General features: G+C 35.7%; 1 protein-coding gene across 8 annotated transcripts; it reads right to left on the bottom strand.

The window, feature by feature from the left end:
* Nucleotides 1-248: 248 nt before the first annotated feature.
* tpd52l2a (tpd52 like 2a) lies at nucleotides 249-17,668 on the bottom strand. Of its 8 annotated transcripts, XM_005167010.6 has the most exons (10): nucleotides 17,481-17,641; nucleotides 16,491-16,585; nucleotides 15,118-15,266; nucleotides 14,043-14,102; nucleotides 11,998-12,045; nucleotides 9,123-9,224; nucleotides 5,496-5,519; nucleotides 4,946-4,990; nucleotides 1,607-1,655; nucleotides 262-1,482 (listed from the first exon to the last, which is right to left on the bottom strand). In XM_005167010.6, exons 1-10 carry the CDS (start codon nucleotides 17,497-17,499, stop codon nucleotides 1,414-1,416), a joined length of 660 nt encoding a protein of 219 aa, XP_005167067.1. In that variant the 5' UTR covers nucleotides 17,500-17,641; the 3' UTR covers nucleotides 262-1,413. The 8 variants fall into 8 exon arrangements, with proteins under 8 accessions (NP_001315470.1, NP_001315471.1, NP_001315472.1 ...); NM_001328541.1 differs by lacking the exon at nucleotides 14,043-14,102 and having other exon boundaries at nucleotides 249-1,482; nucleotides 17,481-17,668; XM_009303929.5 differs by lacking the exon at nucleotides 4,946-4,990.
* Nucleotides 17,669-18,686: the final 1,018 nt, after the last annotated feature.

Raw genomic sequence — 18,686 nt, 5'->3', positions numbered from 1 at the left:
AATGTTTATATCTCTTTAGATAAACAAAATCGTTCCTTAACTGACTAGATGCATTTTAGACATTTTCTGCGTCTCTTCCTGAACAAAACGGATTCAAAGGCAGTGTGACGGATAACATTGCCAAACAGCCTGAAGGATTTTAAAGTGTCCAGAGACATTTTTGTCGCCACCTGGTGTCTGTAATTGAACCATCAAGCTGTAATTACAATAAAGCTTATTAAAACAAACACAATAGCATAGACAAAGATCAATCTAGTGTGCTCCTGTTGACTTTTTGGTCTTTATTAAACCCTGAACAGTGTAGTACATTACAGCCAAAAGCATCCAACATGAAGACAGTAATTAGGTCAGATTGGTAACATTCATGTTCAAATCATGGCACAAACTTCCCATGAGCACAAAGAATAAACAAACAAAATCAGTAACAATGGGTTTTCCATCACCTCACAGTGAACCCGACCTTGTTGCCCAATACAATATTAGGATTAAAGATTAGAATCATTACATTTAATCATCTCCCCAGTAAACGTTAGCCTGGTATTTGATTCGCAATTAATTTTCAAAGCCCAAATTCAAATGCCTTCATGATCACAGTCACAGTGATGTACTCTGAGGGGGGGAAAAAAAGGAGAAAACTGCTAAATCTACATGAGACAGCAATCTAAAATACAGGCAACCAAGAAGACAAACCCATCTTATTTACTGCAAAACATTTAACAAATAAATTAATTTTCTTTGTGGCCAAAACAACAACTATTAAACTCAAAAATGAATGAGAACACACAGGGCAGGTGAGCATAGTTTGAATCTTTTAACATTCTTTATGAACAGTTGTAGCGTTTTTTTTTAAAAGTTAAGTTAAGTTCAAAAAAGACAAGATCATAAAATAATGTGAATAATTGAGCACATAGCTTCAGAGACGGTGCTCGAGACTCGTCACAATAGAAGAAAGCTTTAGCACCTTTTGCCCTGAGTAACAAGCAGGGTAAGAACAAGTGCAATAGTCAAAGTAGGAAGCATGTAACAACAACAATAAACAGCATCATTACAGCAGGTCGTAGATGCTTTCACTGACATTCCCAGCGTGAGCAACGCAAACATTTTCATGCTGATCGTAACAGACCATTGTAAAGTGTCAAAGAAGCCCTGTCATTTGACTAAATAAAACAGTACAATACATTTAAAGGTAGTTTTGGTGCATAGAAGAAAACCGAACAGACCCAAAACGGGTTTTCCACCATGCTAATTGGGGATGTTTTGTTTGGCTACAATGCATTCGCGAGGGTGACGGTCTTCAGACGTTACAGTGATCATGTTGGCATCTTTGTTGATTAAAGCGTCTGTACATTCGTTTGCAGTGAAGGAGTGTATTTGGGTAGAGCGTTACAGTGGATCACAAAGGTCAGCTCTTGCTCACAGAGGTGCGTTGTTGCTGGTTGGTGAATGGTCATTTTCTCCGTTTGCTCGGCCCATTACTTTGTACTTTAAGAGGGAAAACAGGAAAACACATGATGGATGGAGTAATAACAGAAGAAGCAAGCATAAACATTTATTATTGTCGGTATCATGGCAAAAATAGGTATTTGTGAAGAGAGAATCAGCTAACCTTCATGTTCTCCACCTTGTCCTCAAACGACTTAAAGCTTGGCGAGTTCCTGAGGAGATAGTTTCAAATTTAAGAGCTAATCATAATTAGCTGCTGTTAACATGCAACCTCAATTGTTTGACAAGAATGGACACCTTAAAGGGTTTAGCAAAAACTAGGGAATAAGTTCCTAGCGGTTTAGGTAAAGCAGTGCTGAAAGGGTTTATACAGCCAAAAAAAAAGCATTCCCTTCACAAGCAGAAAAAGAAAGTTGCATCTCAATTATCTGTAAACATTTTGTCTGTTAGTGTCAAAAATGCCTCCTACATTTAAGTTTAAAAGGAGAAGAAGAAAAAAAAAGTAAGTACAATAGTGGTTCTCAAAGTCACTTAGTGATTTCCAAAACTTCAATTTTAAAAAACTATTTGAATTACCATTATTCATTATTCATAACCCACAGAAGATAGCTAATAGTTGCGTTAAAGAAACAACAACAATAAAATACAAATAAAAATCCATCAGCCTTTAATTTTTAAATTAAAATGTAATTATATTAATGAATGACTAAAATACATTATATGGTTAATAGACTGTTGCAGTTTTGTGTTTTCAATATCCTCTGGTTTATATATGCCTATAGATGTGTTTACATGCAACATTTGTATATTTACAGGTTGACCACCTTGAAAAATGGGGGTCGAGAGTCGCTGATATTGTTATTTTAGGGGTGGCGGGCTGAACAGTTTGGGAAACCCTGCATGACTATCTGGGCTAGCGTTTCATCGCTGCTTTGTTTACACTCCAAGATGGATCGGCCACAGGGGGTTTCACACTGCAAGTCTTTAGAATAGGAAGAATTGCTGATACCTTTGTCTCTGTCCACAAACTACATCTCAGAACCAAACATACTTAAGAAGTGACATGGAAACAACGCAAGGTCACACAGTATATCTTTTGCTATTAACTACATGATGAGAGAGAAGCATTCAGTGGGGTAGAAAATGCACTTATCTTTGCTCACCTGGCCTTTAAAGGAAATTAGCAATTTTTGGATTTTGTTGTGGTATTGCTCAGATACATGTCAAACAGAAATAGGTGCTCCTGCCAAATTTACACTAGTTTTTTCTCAATTTCTTGGGTCCAATTAAACAGAAATGAGCGCTTTTAACTCCTCCTCATCCTCCCGCTGGCCTGCAGATACCCACACTATTGGATGCTGCTCTCTCATTGGCTGTAGTTAATCTCTGAGGTTATTTTCAATCAGAGCACATTTCACACGACATGATTTGAATCGCAGACAGCTCCAGATATTTAGCAAGCCAAATTTCTCACAGGAGCCGGCGACCCATCAGCAATTCTCTCAAATCGTCTTTGATAGTTCACATTGTGTGATTTTTACTCACTTAAATGAGCACTGATTTGCCTGTGATTTCTCAAAACCTGTTACTGATTGAAGCTAAGATCATGCAGTCTGTACTTGGCATTACAATGTGTGTATAACCAAAAACCAATAGGTGCACAGAGCCAGATAACGCAACCAGTGGGACAACTTCAAATCCCCTCAGGAAAATGTTGAAAAAAAGATTCTGGTTTTATTATAAAAGATCTGCTCTTTCATCAACAGCAGATTCAAGGACTTTTTAAAGCACCATTCGTTTTACATCAAGCACCATTGACCACAGCACATGAAAATCCTTACTGTACTGTATTTACCATTTCACTTACACTTAACATTTACATCAAAAAGTCTGTTTAAACCGGTTTAAAATTCATGTTCAAAAAATTTTAATACAATTTGTTGAATTCAATACTGGTGATAAGGGATGCAACGATTACAGATTTTGGTTGTGCGATTATAGACTGAGGAATAATCCCGGCTATCATAATTATTATGCGTTCATTCATTTTTAAAGACTACTAGTTTAGAAAATCGCATGAAAACTCCTTATATTTAAAATGTTATGTATTGCTGCTCAGAAAACAAATAAAACAGCACAAAATAATAACAAAAAACAAACAAACAATAATCCATTTCTCTTTTTTGACTTAAAAATAGTGAAAAGTAGTTTTTGTGCTGCTTGCGAGCCGTGTTCATGACAGTGCTCCACTGGAAATAACCAACTTGCAGATACAAAAGACGGGATGTGTAAACAGCCCTTAATATCCTCAGCCATAGTTAAAATCAAGCTTTAATCCAGTTTGTGCACATATCAGCCTCGGTGTACAAGCTCAGAACTAGCCCACAGTTGGCAAAAATTTGTTTAGTTGCGGCAGTTTTTTTCCATGCAGAAACATGGTGTTGATGAATCTAAATCTCGGTTAATCGATGCATCTCTACTGGTGATATTCAAATGTGGTTTCTGAAATATTGATAAAAATGTGCTTTATTTGTCAATATCAGTGTTAATGTACAAGATTTAACTTGTACTTTCGAGAAGCGCAGGAACCCTGGATTGTTTATGTTTTCTGTGATGCATCATTTAATATCATGGGTTACTGTTATGTCACTGATGATGTCAACTTTAGATGAGTCTTGTTTGTGTGTGTGTGTGTGTGTGTGTGTGTGTGTGTGTGTGCATGCGTGTGTATGTGTGTGTGTGTGTTTGTGTGTGTGTGTGTTTGTGTGTGTGTGTGTGTGTGTTTGGTGTCTTGATTGTTGTTCAGACATTTTGACAACTGAGATCTTAGTTTAACATGGGGATTGTGTTCTTACACTCATTGAGTTACACTGAGTCATCAAATAACTCAAACATTGAGTTATTTATTTTAACCCAATGGTTAAGTTAAACATTTGTTGGGTTATTTTCAACCTTTACTGGGTTATTTTTACTGTCTGACAAGCTATAAGCATACAGAATAAAAAAATGAGAGGGGCTTAAGATCTATGGCAATTTAATATCAAAATGAATACAGATTCAACTGTAGCATAACAGTAGTAAACTTTTTTTTTTAGATTTTTATATATTTTTTATATTAATTGTTTATTTTTGGCACAGTTGAGCATAATAACTAATTGCACACGTTTCTATAGCATTAATGAATTAAATAGCCAATCAAAAGACTTCAATCACCACTGAATAAACAGTTTATTCTGCTTATTTGCCATTCACTCATGCTTAAAATACCTTTTCATCTTTTAAACATTTATTAATCTACAAAAACATGAATGAGGTAAAACAAACGGCCATCAAAAAAATAAAAATATATGTATTGCAGGAGGAAAAAAAAGTTCAAATGAAAAGTTCAAAGGGTTCAATACACTTCTAACATCCTAACAAGTATTTGCACATCAGACAAAGGCCAGAAGGGTTCAGCCAGATATAAATATGCAGAGGGGAATGTTAGAGAGAAGTACTTTACCTCATCGCTGGCATACTTAAAGAGTGACGCATAGAAAGGTTGCTACTGTGGAGACAGAGCGAGCAGGCAGAGTTAGCAGAGCAGACAGCATTAGCCCAGCACAGAGCAGAGAGAAAGAGATCAGAGCACAATGGAGGAAAAAAAAACTCATTAGGGCATCACAACAAATTTTACACTGACATCTTCTATCGTACAGTGCCTATAGAAAATTACCATACCTTATGAAAATCTATACCTTAACTCAAATTACACCCTGCTTTCAAAAGACATTCAGGATAAATGTAGAAAGGCACAGGTTGGGAGAAGGATACAAAAACCTTTCAAAGGCTGGAAAAGTTATTTGGAATGCAATTTGATTTCAGGGTATATGACAAATAAGATCATTATTTCAAAGGGGTATGATGACTTTTTATAGGCACTGTATAATCGTATGAAAGGAGACTTCCATAAAACAGAAGTTGGATACATCTAGAGTTTCATGGGTAGCATAAAATATTCTTGAAAAACAAGATGTGTGTCTTCGGCACAGGCTCTCGTAAAAAGCTCTTACCCAGAATCAGAGTATGGCAGAGCCCTGAGCAGCCAAATGCAGCAGTGAGGAGAAAAACACAGCAATAAACAAACCACAAACACCTCAAAACAGTAAAACTACTGTATATATGACAGAAGAGATAATAAAAGCAAACACAGAATGCAAATTAGAAAGTTAGTTCATGTTAATGTGCACTACCGTTCAAGTCTGAGGTCAGTAAGTTTTCAATAGAAATCAACACTTCTGTTCAGCAAGGACGCATTCAACTGATCAACAGTGACATTTATAAAGTTGCTGAAGACCGATTTAAAACTAATGCTGCTGTTTTAAACTTTTAATTTACCTAAGAGTCTCAAAATAAAAACATGAGGAGCAGCAACTGATTTCTGAAGGATCATAATAGGGATGCTCAAAATAACCAATTCACCGTTAGACTATATTGTAATATATTATAGTAGCTTATACTTTACAAACAGTCAACATATGAGCCTCATCATTGTCTTTCAACACTTGCAGCATGAACCGAGGGAGAGAAAATAAAAGCACACACGCTCTAAGGTAAAACCAGACCCTCAAGACAATCTTTAAACTAATGACTTCTATGAAAAATGTTGGCTGAGGTTTATGATATACCAATAACAGTGGAGCCTTAATTAAATGCAGATGTATAATTTTATGGAAGAAAATAAACAAATGATGAGGAAAAATGCATATGCCAGTTCTTAAAAAAAGGATCCAGTCAGTGTTTTCATTTTGAGATCTAAATTAATTTAAGTGAAAAATACCTAGGGCAGGACTATTTATTTTGTTCTTTTTATTTAGTTTCTTCTTTTTTTCTATGCTGTTGAAAAGACTGTATGCACAAGAAGATGTTCTGTTGTTAATAAGTTTGTTTGTTAAAATAAATCTGTATTTTAAATTGCAATATTTAATGTGTCAGAACAAAAGACACCTCAATTATTATTATTTTTAAATAAATAATAATTTCATATTAATCTGACCACTTAACGGTTAATATTCGGTTTAACAGTTTAACAGTACTGAGCATCCCTTGATCATGCATCATATTAAAATATATTAAAATATGAAATATCTACATTAATTGTAATTTTTACAATATTATTTCTGATCAAATAAACCAAACATCTGGACAGTAGTGTACATCAGGTTAGTTAGTCAGAGAAGCAAAGACCAGGTTATAGTCACAATTAAAAAGCTCTGTAAATAAACAACTTTATTGTCAGAGCAGAATGTCTTATTTTGATAAGCTGTGTTCTTTGACATGGTGTTCAAAACAAGCTGTTCGCCACTTAACATGCCTCACGTTACTTTAACCATCTGGAGATTTCCCAGCATACAAATACCTCATTATTACTGAAACTGAGAGTCAGTGGCTGCTGAATAATTGTTTCAGGTCTAATATGAAGACAGATGCCTGGCCAAATATGTACTTAATCTACAGTAGATGCCTGCTTCACATATGAATGAACACTAGAAGCTCATTTTAATTTAACAATTCAAAAGTCAACCCATTTTCTTTCTAACACAGCATTATTCATCAGAGCACACGCTTTTAAAGTAAACGTATTTTATTTATATGTCATACATTCGCCCAAATCAATGTGTTTTTTTCTTGCTGCATATCCTGTTCACATTATGGCAGAATAGAATTTAAAAACTGAGCGGTGTGCGATACTGACAACAAATGACATATCAGTATACTTTGGGTATTGTTTAAAAACTATAATTAAACATTTTTATACTGAGCCTGTTTTTGCCTTGCTGGTTTAGGCTTGCCATGGAAAAATAAATATGTCAAGTCTCTGTCTTAAGTGACTCACTGAATCAATGTTCGAATTCTGTCCTCTCTTTCGTGCCTGCTGGTGACCACACAATGTCCACTGTGACTTCAATGTTATTGAAATTATTTTTATGTGGAGGATATAAATATCAGGATTTTAGCACTAACAGGGACTTCCTTTGGTGGTCCATTATTCCTCAGAGAAGTCTTTTGTTCTGACTCATTTTATTTTGCACTGCTACTTTTTTTAGTACGCTTTTTCCTGTTTTTACTTCCCCATTTAAAATTCCAAGACAATATGCTATATTTTTTATCATCTCTTTTATAAACACCTGTCAACTGAAATTATTCATTTAAAATGGCTGATTCATTTAGACACAAAGCAAGTGACTAGGTGCATCCTAAATTGTATACTTATGCATTATTTTGTGCCATTTTGTAGTTCAAATAGTGTAAGTAGTGTATTCACATTGAAAACTCTAAAAATAATAAGTGCACTTACTTTTTTTACACCCATAAAAAAATAAGTACCCAGATGATGAATTTGTTCAACCGTTAAAAATAAGTGTGGAACGATGGAGACTTCACACACTCAACAGCAGCTGCCTGCTCACATAATAGAAGGGGCGGAGCTTTCTGACACTGATGTTGGATTACTTTATTTATTTTGGATCGTGAATTCTCCTACGAGAGTGATTTTACCGCCTCCCGATGGTGAATGTGGTTTTACTCATGGCAGGTATTATTTGTTAGTTTGGTCATTTATTTCACAAATTTGCCAACTGTAAAAACGTCACCAAGGAAATAGTTTGAATTTCGGCTTCGTAAAAAACATTAGTGGGACGACACTACATACATATACTATACTGTCGAGTGTGTAAGTACATAATTACATAGTGCATAAGTGTGTAGTGTATAGTGTGCCATTTGAGACGCAGCTACTGTCTTTATTGACAGTTCAGTGAATCACTAACTTAAATAATTTGATTCATTCAGTAACGAAACAATGTAGCTTTAGACTTAAATTAGCTTTAGACACAAAAATGTAATATTGCCTGCTTTAGTAATATTTTCTTGAAGGGACTAAAGCAGACATTATCGTGTCTAATATCTAACACAATCAATATATCTTTTTTGTTTGTTGAACTACTGTGTAAAAATATCACATTTACATTCACATATATTTTCTGTTAAACGACACTAGCTTCTTTGATATTACTTGACTACATCATATAAAATATACATATAAAACATAAAAAGCCAAAAATCAATACAAGGACATGTTTAGCTTTCATAACTTTAATTATAAGATTGTTCTTACTGCATTCCTATAGGCCAGGGGTTGTCCAAACTCTGTCCTGGAGGGCCGGTGTCTTGGAGAGTTTAGCTCCAACCCTAATCAAACACACCTAAACCAGATAATCAAGCTCTTACTAGATATACTAGACATTTACAGGCAGGTGTGTTGAAGCAAGTTGGAGCTAAACTCAGCAGGACACCGGCCCTCCGGGACCTGTTTTTTGCAAAAAGAGTGAAAAAATAAAACTCAAAAATTGTTAAAACATTAACAATTACAATAATTTGGCCAATTTTAAGCATTTCACATGCTTAGCTTTAACGTGTGTAGTCTTGTGACATTAATAAAAGTGACATTTGATCTTTAGAGAGACTGGTATAGAATAGAGAATCTGAATTCATACATACAAATCAAACCAGGCTTTGTAGAGGCAATCAGAGCAATCACTGGGGCAGTGATGAAAAGGAGGTTTGAGGTGGGAGAAGATGATGTTTGGAGAAATGAGAAACAGTGAGAGAATGAATAAGAGGAGGAATACTGAGTTTACCTCATCTCTCCGAATCTGCTTCTGATGGCGGAGCCCATAGAGGAGAACGCAGCTGATGTCACCTGACCGGCCTGAGAGAGAGTCTCCTGAGTCCTCTTATAGCTACAGAAACAACACACAAGCACTTCTCCTTTTAGCAGTTGTCAGGTATATTTCGAACACAACAGCTGGCACTGACTTATAACTGACAGAAGCTGACAGGAATAAAATGTAACTTTAGAAGTGAATACACCATGAGCATTTCTATTTTATCGGTGTAAAATGTTAACATGCATCTAAAAATTTCAATTAGAACACCAGCTAGCATCATTTATAAGTGAGAAACAAATAAATATAAAAAGTATAGTGTTCAACTTGTGCACTATAAACAGCATTAATAAAAAGAACAGAAATCTCTGAAAACTTGATTAAAATATCTTCATTATGTGTTCTGACGACAAATGTTATGGGTGTGGAGCAACATGAGGACAGAATTTTAATCCTAGGGTGTATTAACCCTGTAATACAGCATTTAATCCCATGACCTTTGTAATTTTATAAATGTTTTAATATCACTTAATTAATTTATGTAATCTAGTGTGACCCTGGATCACAAGATCAGTCTTGGGTTGCACAGATTTATTTTTGGCAATAATCAAAAATACTTTTGATGAAAATGATAGATTTTTCTATTATGGCAGAAATCATTATATTATTAAGCACATCCCCACTGTACATGTATCAAAACTCAATTTTTATTTAGTAATATTCATTGCTAAAAACTTATCTTGGACAACTTTAAAAGGCTTTATTTCTCAGCATTTCGATTTTTTTAAACACTCAGATTTCAGATTTTCATATAGTTTAATATTGTCCTATCCTAATAAGCCAATAATTAATAGAAAGCTTATTTATTAAGCTTGTATCAATCTCAATAAAAAATAAAATAAAATAAAAAAACTTTGGTCCAGGATCATATATATTGCATAAAAAGGCTTCATATATAGTGTATTAGTTTGTAACAAAAGTGTAACTATTCATTTAAGAAAAGCTAAAGCTATAACAAGACTATTCCAACACCAGTCTGTCCCTCTTTTTGCACCAGATGCTGTTGTCTAAATCTTACTGCGCACAATCTGCACCTGGACCAAACACGCATTACCATCCCAATGACATACACACGTACCTGATAAATACACCTCATATTCACAGACAAATGCACACTAGACACAATACACGCATACTGATGAATATGCAGAAACATAAACAAACAACACACTGTAAAAAGTGACTACTTGACTTAAAAAAGGGGAAGTAAACCAGTTCACTTAAAAGTGACAAGTTGACTTTACTTAAGTGAGTAAACCCATTGTAACTTTGAACTGTTAAGTTGATTTAAATATGCACATAGTTTATTTAATTAAAACAACAGGTTATGTTTACTCAGTTATTTAAGTAAAGTCAATTAATTGTTTTAAAAGCAACACGGTTTACTCACTTATTTTAGGTATCGTCAACTAACCGTTTTTACAGTATATAAACCTTTTCAAAAACATAAACTTTATATATAATCTTGTCATCCTCTCACACATACTATTTCAAGCAGACAAGGCTCGCTCACAGTCCTCTAATGACCTTAGGTAAGGCTAAGCCACTTTGCTTGGGGAAAATCCCATCATGTGTTCTCCAAGTCAGCTTTCTAAGCACATGCCCAGAGCACAAACACTGACTGCTTCACAAACTGCACAACATTCATAGCCTGAACGCACTGTCATCTCAAGGTCTGACATCAGACAGTATTCCACAGTATTGAAATTTAATGAGACACGCATTTGACAAGCTGCTCAGTACAGCAGATATAGGTGGGTAACTGGGAAAAAAACTAAGCTTTTACTTCATTAAGATCATGGTTTCTTACAGGAAAAAAATTCCTGCCCATTTTTTCTCCTTAAATCTCTGAACAGGAAATCACCTGGATTTTTTTAAAGACTAAAGTTTATACACATTTGATGTATGACCTGATTTGTTCAATGCTTGAGGGATCTAATGGGTGACACAAAGAAAACTGTGTTTGTGTAACTGAGAAGCCTGTTGTTTGATTTCTCTAGCCACCAGTGACATCAGTGCTGTTACAAGATTAAAGCCTCTATAACTGAAAGAAAAGATTTTTCAACTCTTTACAGTGGAGGCTCTGAAACCAGATTTATATTTTGCTAAATCCATATGATGCTCTATTAAATGAATTTAGTGCTTTATTTATTCTTTTTCTGTTTTTTTTTTTTTTTGGTGCTTAAATGGTGGTGCACTTTTAGGAACAATTGCACTTTTAAGCACAAAAACATTTACAATTAATTTAATTTGCTGTCACAATGTCATAAAGCCAAATGTTTATTTTGATGGGCTGTCATGATGCTCAAGTATTGATGTAATAGTCTTTCTCTCTCTGTTTAAATGATAAAACTTGATGAAGAGAAGAAGTTCATGTTTTACCCAAAGTAAGATACGTAAGAGGTTGCACAATTCATTCACACAAACTTCTCCTTTAAATAGCTTTTAAGCTATTAAACACTAGCGTCTATGTTGTTATTATTAGGTGGTGATTTATTTATTAAAAATGAGCCTGATTCTAATATTTGCATTATACAGTATATTGCTGCATTTTTCTGAAAGGATTCCACAATGCCATTCAAGTTTTTTGCACTACAGAAACTAAAAAAGCGGTGCCTAAAAACTTTGTGTGCTGCTTTAACATTAAATTTAAATTTGCCATTTTGATTACTAATTCTGCTAAAAATAAAATCAACAACAACAAAAATTTAGTATCCACATTTATTTTGCAAGGCCACATTGATCTTTCTTTTTTTAAATAAACAAAAAAAATTGAATTCAAACTCACGCATCAGAGCGTCCAATGTCCTCCAGTGTGGCTGAAGCTGTAAGGTATCTACAAACACAAAAGTTTGACATTACAAACATAATACATGCAAACATTTTTTTTTAAATAACTGCTGTGAACTCAGCACACTGCAATCTTCATCTGATGACAAAATTAAAATGCTAAGAGGAGAATGGTGCTGGACATAATGCAAAACACAAGCCTATAACTTCAAAGATTACATGACCGGAAATTGCACACAGAGATGTGAATGCAAATCACTTCAAACACAACCAGCCAGTGATGTCGATGTCGACAAACCCCTAAAACAGGTTTGACTTCTCTTTCAAGCACTTTTGCTTGGGTGTCTAAACACCCTGCCTAGATTTTCTGTGTAGCTATTTATGTATACACCAATTACAAGTTGCCAAGCAGTTATCTCAAAACACTCTTGGAAGAGAAATCATAATAAATCCCTCATGTTTCCATACTATTATTTATGCTCCTCAAAAAACGTCAGAAAGAATTTTTGGCCAAAATTTATCAGCATACTCAATTAGAAAGGAATGTCTGTTCATTTAAGGTGTTTTCAAGCATTAACAGCTACTCATATTAAGGTTGAGTCATTAGACGATGCAATCGTCCATCGGCGTCGGCCGATAGACATCATGATGCTGAGCCGGCATGGTGATCCTCCGCCCCACCCGTCGCAAACACGCTCGTGAAAAATACACACTTAGGCCCCATTCACACTAATATGTCTTAGTTTTAAAATGCCAATTTAGAACAAAAACTATCCACGTCCACACTGGCACTTCATTTAGGATTTCTGAACAGTCCTCTGTCCACACTATACCGCTGAAAACACACATCACATGACGAGACACGCACACACACATGCACACACTCTCGGCTGAGCTTCAGGCAGTTAGTGGATGCTTTGAGCACAAAACCCCAGAGAGCAGTGCACGTTGAACAGTTTATCAAGGATGTAGAGCTGTATTGCATCTCTCTATAGTTGTTAAACGTGGTAATTAATAATTCTTCTTTCAATCTAACGAATCTTTTGTCTTTTGAATCTATCAGGTAACGTGCATCAGAGTCAGTACACTGCTTCAAACTTTTACTTTCACGCTTGTACTTAGGAATTTTAGCAAAAAACTCAGATTCTGTTGGTTGGTTCCTGTTGGATTTGCGTCTTGTTTACCAACCAAGCTTGTCGACGCCATTATAATGACACAAATCACTCTGCCTATTATGTCAGAGTCCCACAGAAAAGTGATTGACATGTGGTAATGTGCGTGTAACATGTCCATGCTTGAACACACTTGACCATGCAGGTGAGGTAGTTGAAACGGTAGGGTACAAATATATAATTTGTAGTGAATTAATTATTTATTCATGAATAATTAATTCACCGCCGCCTACGGCAATGCCATCGTCCATCGCAATGGTTCACATTAGACATCGCAAAATGCCAAATTGGTTGACATCGCCCAACCCAAACTCATATATGAGCTGAAGCCCAACGACACTGATGTTTTCAACCACATAATTTGGCCAGTGGAATTTGGCATTAATAAGATTTAACTACATAATAAAGTGCATTGAGAACATATATATATGCTATACTTTTGCCTTGTAATTTTGAGGAGCCCTCCTTAAAGTTACAAGCAAAAGAGACAGAATAACATTTCAGATTCGTGTGTTTAATATATATATATTTTTTTTTTATTTCACAGAGCAGGCTTCACTGATCCAGCAATGGAAAGATAACTTTCTCTTTTGTAATCTTTTCTTTGAGACATGGCAAACTCCCACTTACCGAAGGCAAGCACTGAAATGTTTACTTAATTTATTCAGAATTATGGGAAAAGTTATAAAGAATACAGATGAAACAGAAACAAGATGGCAAAATGATCAGACAGCAGGCAGAGGATCATAGGAAGGGGCGTTAAGAATACAAGTGAAACAGAAACAAGCGGGCAGCTAGTCCACACCTACTGTAGCAAACAGACCAAGCACAAGAACAAGAAACTACTGGAGAAGAAAGAGAGAAAACTCACAAATTAGATGAAGTAACTCTACGATTCAAATCTCCAAGAGTTTGTGAGGTTCTCATATAACTAGAAGCAGAAATACAGAAATATTAATGGAAACTGAAACAAAAGAAGTTTAATTTGGAATTAGCGGACATGCTAGTGATCAACATAAGGGAAAATAAACTGCAGAGATATTGTGTATGCATAAATAATTCTTGTATGAATATTGTTCATATACATAAACAATATATACAATACTTATTTATACATGTATATGCAAATATACAAAGTATATGCAGTATATAGTCAAATTAGGGCTGCTGAGAAATTCAAATATTTAAATACATGTGACAGTTACTCATAAAAAATTAGGTTTTTAGCTATTTTTTGTGAATTTCAGTTTAGTCTTCTTTATTATTTTGATGGAAATATGGTTTTATTATTATTATTATTATTACTCATTCATTTTCTTTTTGACTTAATCCCTTTATTACACGCGAACTCCACACAGAAATGCCAACTGATCCAGCCGAGGCTCGAACCAGCGACCTTCTTGCTGTGAGCCGATCGTGCTACCCACTGCACCACACTATTATTGTTATTAAATACCAGTCTAAATATGAAACCAAAACTGCCAGTTGATGGTGGTAAATGTTTTACATTCCAATCCTTCAAACAGTTGACTGATTCAGAAACAAAGTGAATGGCTCTTTGTTTGTGTAATGCAAAACACTCTTTGCCTGATTTATATGGCTTATATTATATGATATAAACTAGGGCTGCACAATATTGGAAATTATGCTTAATATCTTCATAGGTATATAACTGCATTCTGTTGGCTACATGCTGCGAGTTGTATAAATGTAATGTATGTCTTGCCAACATTACCCTGTAGTAAATAAACATTTTACACAACTATTACATTACCAAGCAATTCATTTAACAAAGTTAACAGCCCTAACTCAAGGTTAAGTAATTAATGTTCTATTAGAGGGTCCTGTTAAAAGATTCAGACAGCCCCTGTTTAGAAAGACATCGTGAGGTAAAAGACAAAAGAATGGGACACAGAGGGGGGGTTGTAACAGACAGAAGTACTCACGCATTGGAGCACTGAACGTCATGCCAGCCTTTGGTGATGTTCTGTTTGATTTCAGAGAGAGGACTGATGCCCAGCCTGTGTTTGAGCTCAGCCGCGTGTCTCTCTTTCGCCACCAGAACCTGTCTCAGTGTCTCAATCTCATCTTCCACCTTACAAAAAAATACAAAATTATACAACTAAAGCTTAGAGTTTCAGACCTAACTGATTCATTAGTTTATTTGATCCTCTTTCCGTTCCATAAAACAAAAACACTAAATAATTGTAAAACTGTTGAAATAATGTCCCATTGTCAGTCAATGTAACATATATTTATCTAAAAATGATAAGGATAAGGGCGTTTTACTGCGTAAAAACGTGCTGGATAAGTTGGCGGTTCATTCCACTGTGGCGACCCCAAATTAATAAAGGGACTAAGCCGACAAGAAAATGAATGAATGAATGAATGAATGATAAGGATACTGATCTGCACTTAATATCTGCAAGTATTTGACAAAACCTGATCATACTAAATATTATCACATTGTGTTAATAGAGTGTTTTAATAGAGCAACAAATTATGGAACATTGCAAATATTCAGTTTTTTTGGGCTGCACGGTGATCTTTATATCTTTCAATATCTTTCTACATACATTAATGTTACATGAATAATAATTTAGCGGTTACCTTCTGTAAATGAAGGTTTATGAATGTATGATAGTCTTTCTCTGCTCAGAAAAACTAAAAACAAAAAGAAATCTTCGTGCTTTGCATTTTAAAAAAATGTACCACAAGCATGACACGAACAGGGTATTTATCAAATATCAAAGTTGAGAGTGAGTCACTGTCGAGCTTCAAAGAGAACCAAAATCGCTCCAAAAATATGAGAATTTTATATATATAAAGAGACGTATATTATAAAAAAAATAAAATAAAATATATATATATATATATATATATATATATATATATATATATATATATATATATATATTTTTTTTTTTTTTTTTTTCCAACTGCTTTTCCGAGGCCGTTTTGCAAGAGCAGCAGTCTTAGGAGAGTACACACTTTCCCTCTCCCCAGACACTTCCTACAGCTTCTCCAGGGCATCCTGAGGCATTCCAAGGCTTGCTGAAAGACATAGTCCCTCCAGCGCATCTAATTATATATACACGTTATATATATATATATATATATATATATATATATATATATATATATATATATATATATATATATATATATATATATATATATATATATATATATTTATTCAAACTCTTCTTCACTTTTTGTTTAACTTTCCCAATAAGATGTTGCTTAAAATAATCTTCCTAATATTTCACATTAACAGTAGACTGTGCTGTAAATGAGGAGGAGGATAAATGTCTTGTACCTTGATGAGCTCCATCTGCATCTCTTCTGCCTCCTCCTCGGTCACGCCTGGCGGTAGAGTCATTCCAGCTGCTATACCTGCATTCATTGAAGAGCCTGGAGGAAAAATATTATAATTTGGGAATTCAAAAGAGCTGATAAACTGATATCCATGATTTGTGTTGTTTCTCGTTTGTTTTTAAGCTTTGTAAGAAATGAGCCAGCCTCGACACAACTTCCACTCTAAATGGTGAATTGATGCTAATTCCCAAAGAGCTGAATTACGAGAGAAAAGAGAAGCCAACAGTTTGTTGTCTCTGCATTGTTTGAGGTGACTACATCTCGACCAAATGGTAACAACTGTAGAATGGGGATGGGTGTGGTGCTCAGAAAACCATCTCATCAAGGGTGTTAAAACGGCTTTAACATAAAGAGAACACTTCTGACAACAGCCAAGGAGCAACTTTATTAACTTCTAAAGGCAACATCTAAAACAGTATAGGTTTGAGTTTAAGAATGTTCATTCTGACTTTGATGAAACCAGGGTACATTTTCATTGAGACTTCTACGTCGTCCTCATTTTTTTCTTATAGCTTGAAATAAACAAAATACCAAGCAAAAATCAGTAACACGATTAATGCAATTCCAGAAAGTCCACTTTAAAGCAGAGGCACACTATCAGATGTTGCACATTAGTGTCCTTTGCCAGACAGCAAAGCCCATTTGTTTTCTTTAAAAAGGTCAACACACTACATGTTCAGCTGTCAGGTCGACTGCTCCATTACTGAACTGGCAGCTCATGTTATTTTAGTGCACCTAATTTTTAACACCCCACTTAAACCCCAAGAAACACTTACAATAAACATTTCAATAATATTAAGGAGAACTCCATATGCTTCTCTCCCTTTCAGCGGTCTGTTTTGCACTTTTAATAAGCGCCACCCACACTGACACGCACCTTTAGTGCACCTGCTGAAAAACACATTGAAAACTCTTTACAGACGACACTTACCCTGTTCAGAAGAGTCCATTTCTGACTAAAGACGATCTTCGATCACGTTCACGAGTCTTTAAACAAATGTCACCGCCTATATGTAGCGTTAAACGGGGGGGAAAACACTCGACCCTTCCTGGCTTCAACGTACACAAGAGGCTTTGGGTTTAACCAGCGACGAGCTTGAGCTTCCGGAGCGCGGATATGATGTCACCACGCCGTACGCCACGTTCTATGCACAGCGAGAAACCGGGGGGACAAGATGGCGGGCTGAACGCATGCGTTTTCACCGAGCAGCCTAGCGAAACTTCTAGTTTATCTTTAGAATTCAACAAATTTTCATCTTCACCTACCTAAAACAACATTTAAACACCACAGGGGTGTTTAACATCGTCAAAATGCCGAAATCTTCACAGCAGACTACCCACCCAAAGATATACATCACTTCAGTGAAGGACGCGGCCTCAGATCCAGAAATGGAGGTACAGACGGCTAAAACAGACAAACGGCGTGATGCATCCCATTTCACCCCGACCAAAGACAACGATAAAAAAAAGCTAAAACCTCATGATGATGACATCACTAACGCAACTCTCTTGCAAGCCATAACATCACTGACAGCTCGTTTTGACGTACAAAATGAACAGTTAGAAGACATGGCAAATCAGATGCGAAAGAACAGTATCATGGTGGCAGAGATTTCTAAGGCGGTTGAATTCAATGCCGCTGAAATTAAAGATTGCAAAGAAAAATGTGCAGAAGCGAGCAAATCACTCCTATATCTAACAACATCACACAAAGACCTGGCGAGCAGAACGTCAGAGCTAGAGCGATACAAAAGGAGATGGAATCTCCGGATCAACGGGATGAAAGAGAAGCCCGAGGAGGATGCTCGTAAAGAAACGATTGCCATGATCGCTGAAATTGCTCCGCATTTGATTCATAAATTAGAAGACATTGTTGACACAGTGCACCGAGTTGGCAAGAAGGAGTTAGGTAAACCCAGGCAAGTGATTGTGCAGTTCACAATGCGTAAATACAGGGACGAAATTTGGAGGTCTACTAAAAATTCATCTGTGTGCCGCGACCACGGAGTTCGTTTCACGGAGGATATGACGAGGGAGGACCGGCTGGCCCGCGCTGCGCTGTGGCCTTTGATCGATCAGGCGCGAAAAGCAGGAAAGATAGCCTACTACCGTGGACCGTTCGGGTATATTGAAGGGA

The sequence above is a fragment of the Danio rerio genome, chromosome 8 (assembly GCF_049306965.1).
Source record: "Danio rerio strain Tuebingen ecotype United States chromosome 8, GRCz12tu, whole genome shotgun sequence".
NCBI classification, from domain to species: domain Eukaryota; kingdom Metazoa; phylum Chordata; class Actinopteri; order Cypriniformes; family Danionidae; genus Danio; species Danio rerio.
This window is presented reverse-complemented; position numbering and strand designations above follow the sequence as displayed.

Bases quoted from the DNA above. Each gene is read 5' to 3' on its own strand.
- tpd52l2a (XM_005167010.6), bottom strand. The intron at 12,046-14,042 runs GTGAGTTTTCTC...TTGTGTTTGTAG, and splicing joins AGAGTTACTTCATCTAATTT to ATACCTTACAGCTTCAGCCA. The intron at 1,483-1,606 runs GTTAGCTGATTC...TCCCTCTTAAAG, and splicing joins ACAAGGTGGAGAACATGAAG to TACAAAGTAATGGGCCGAGC.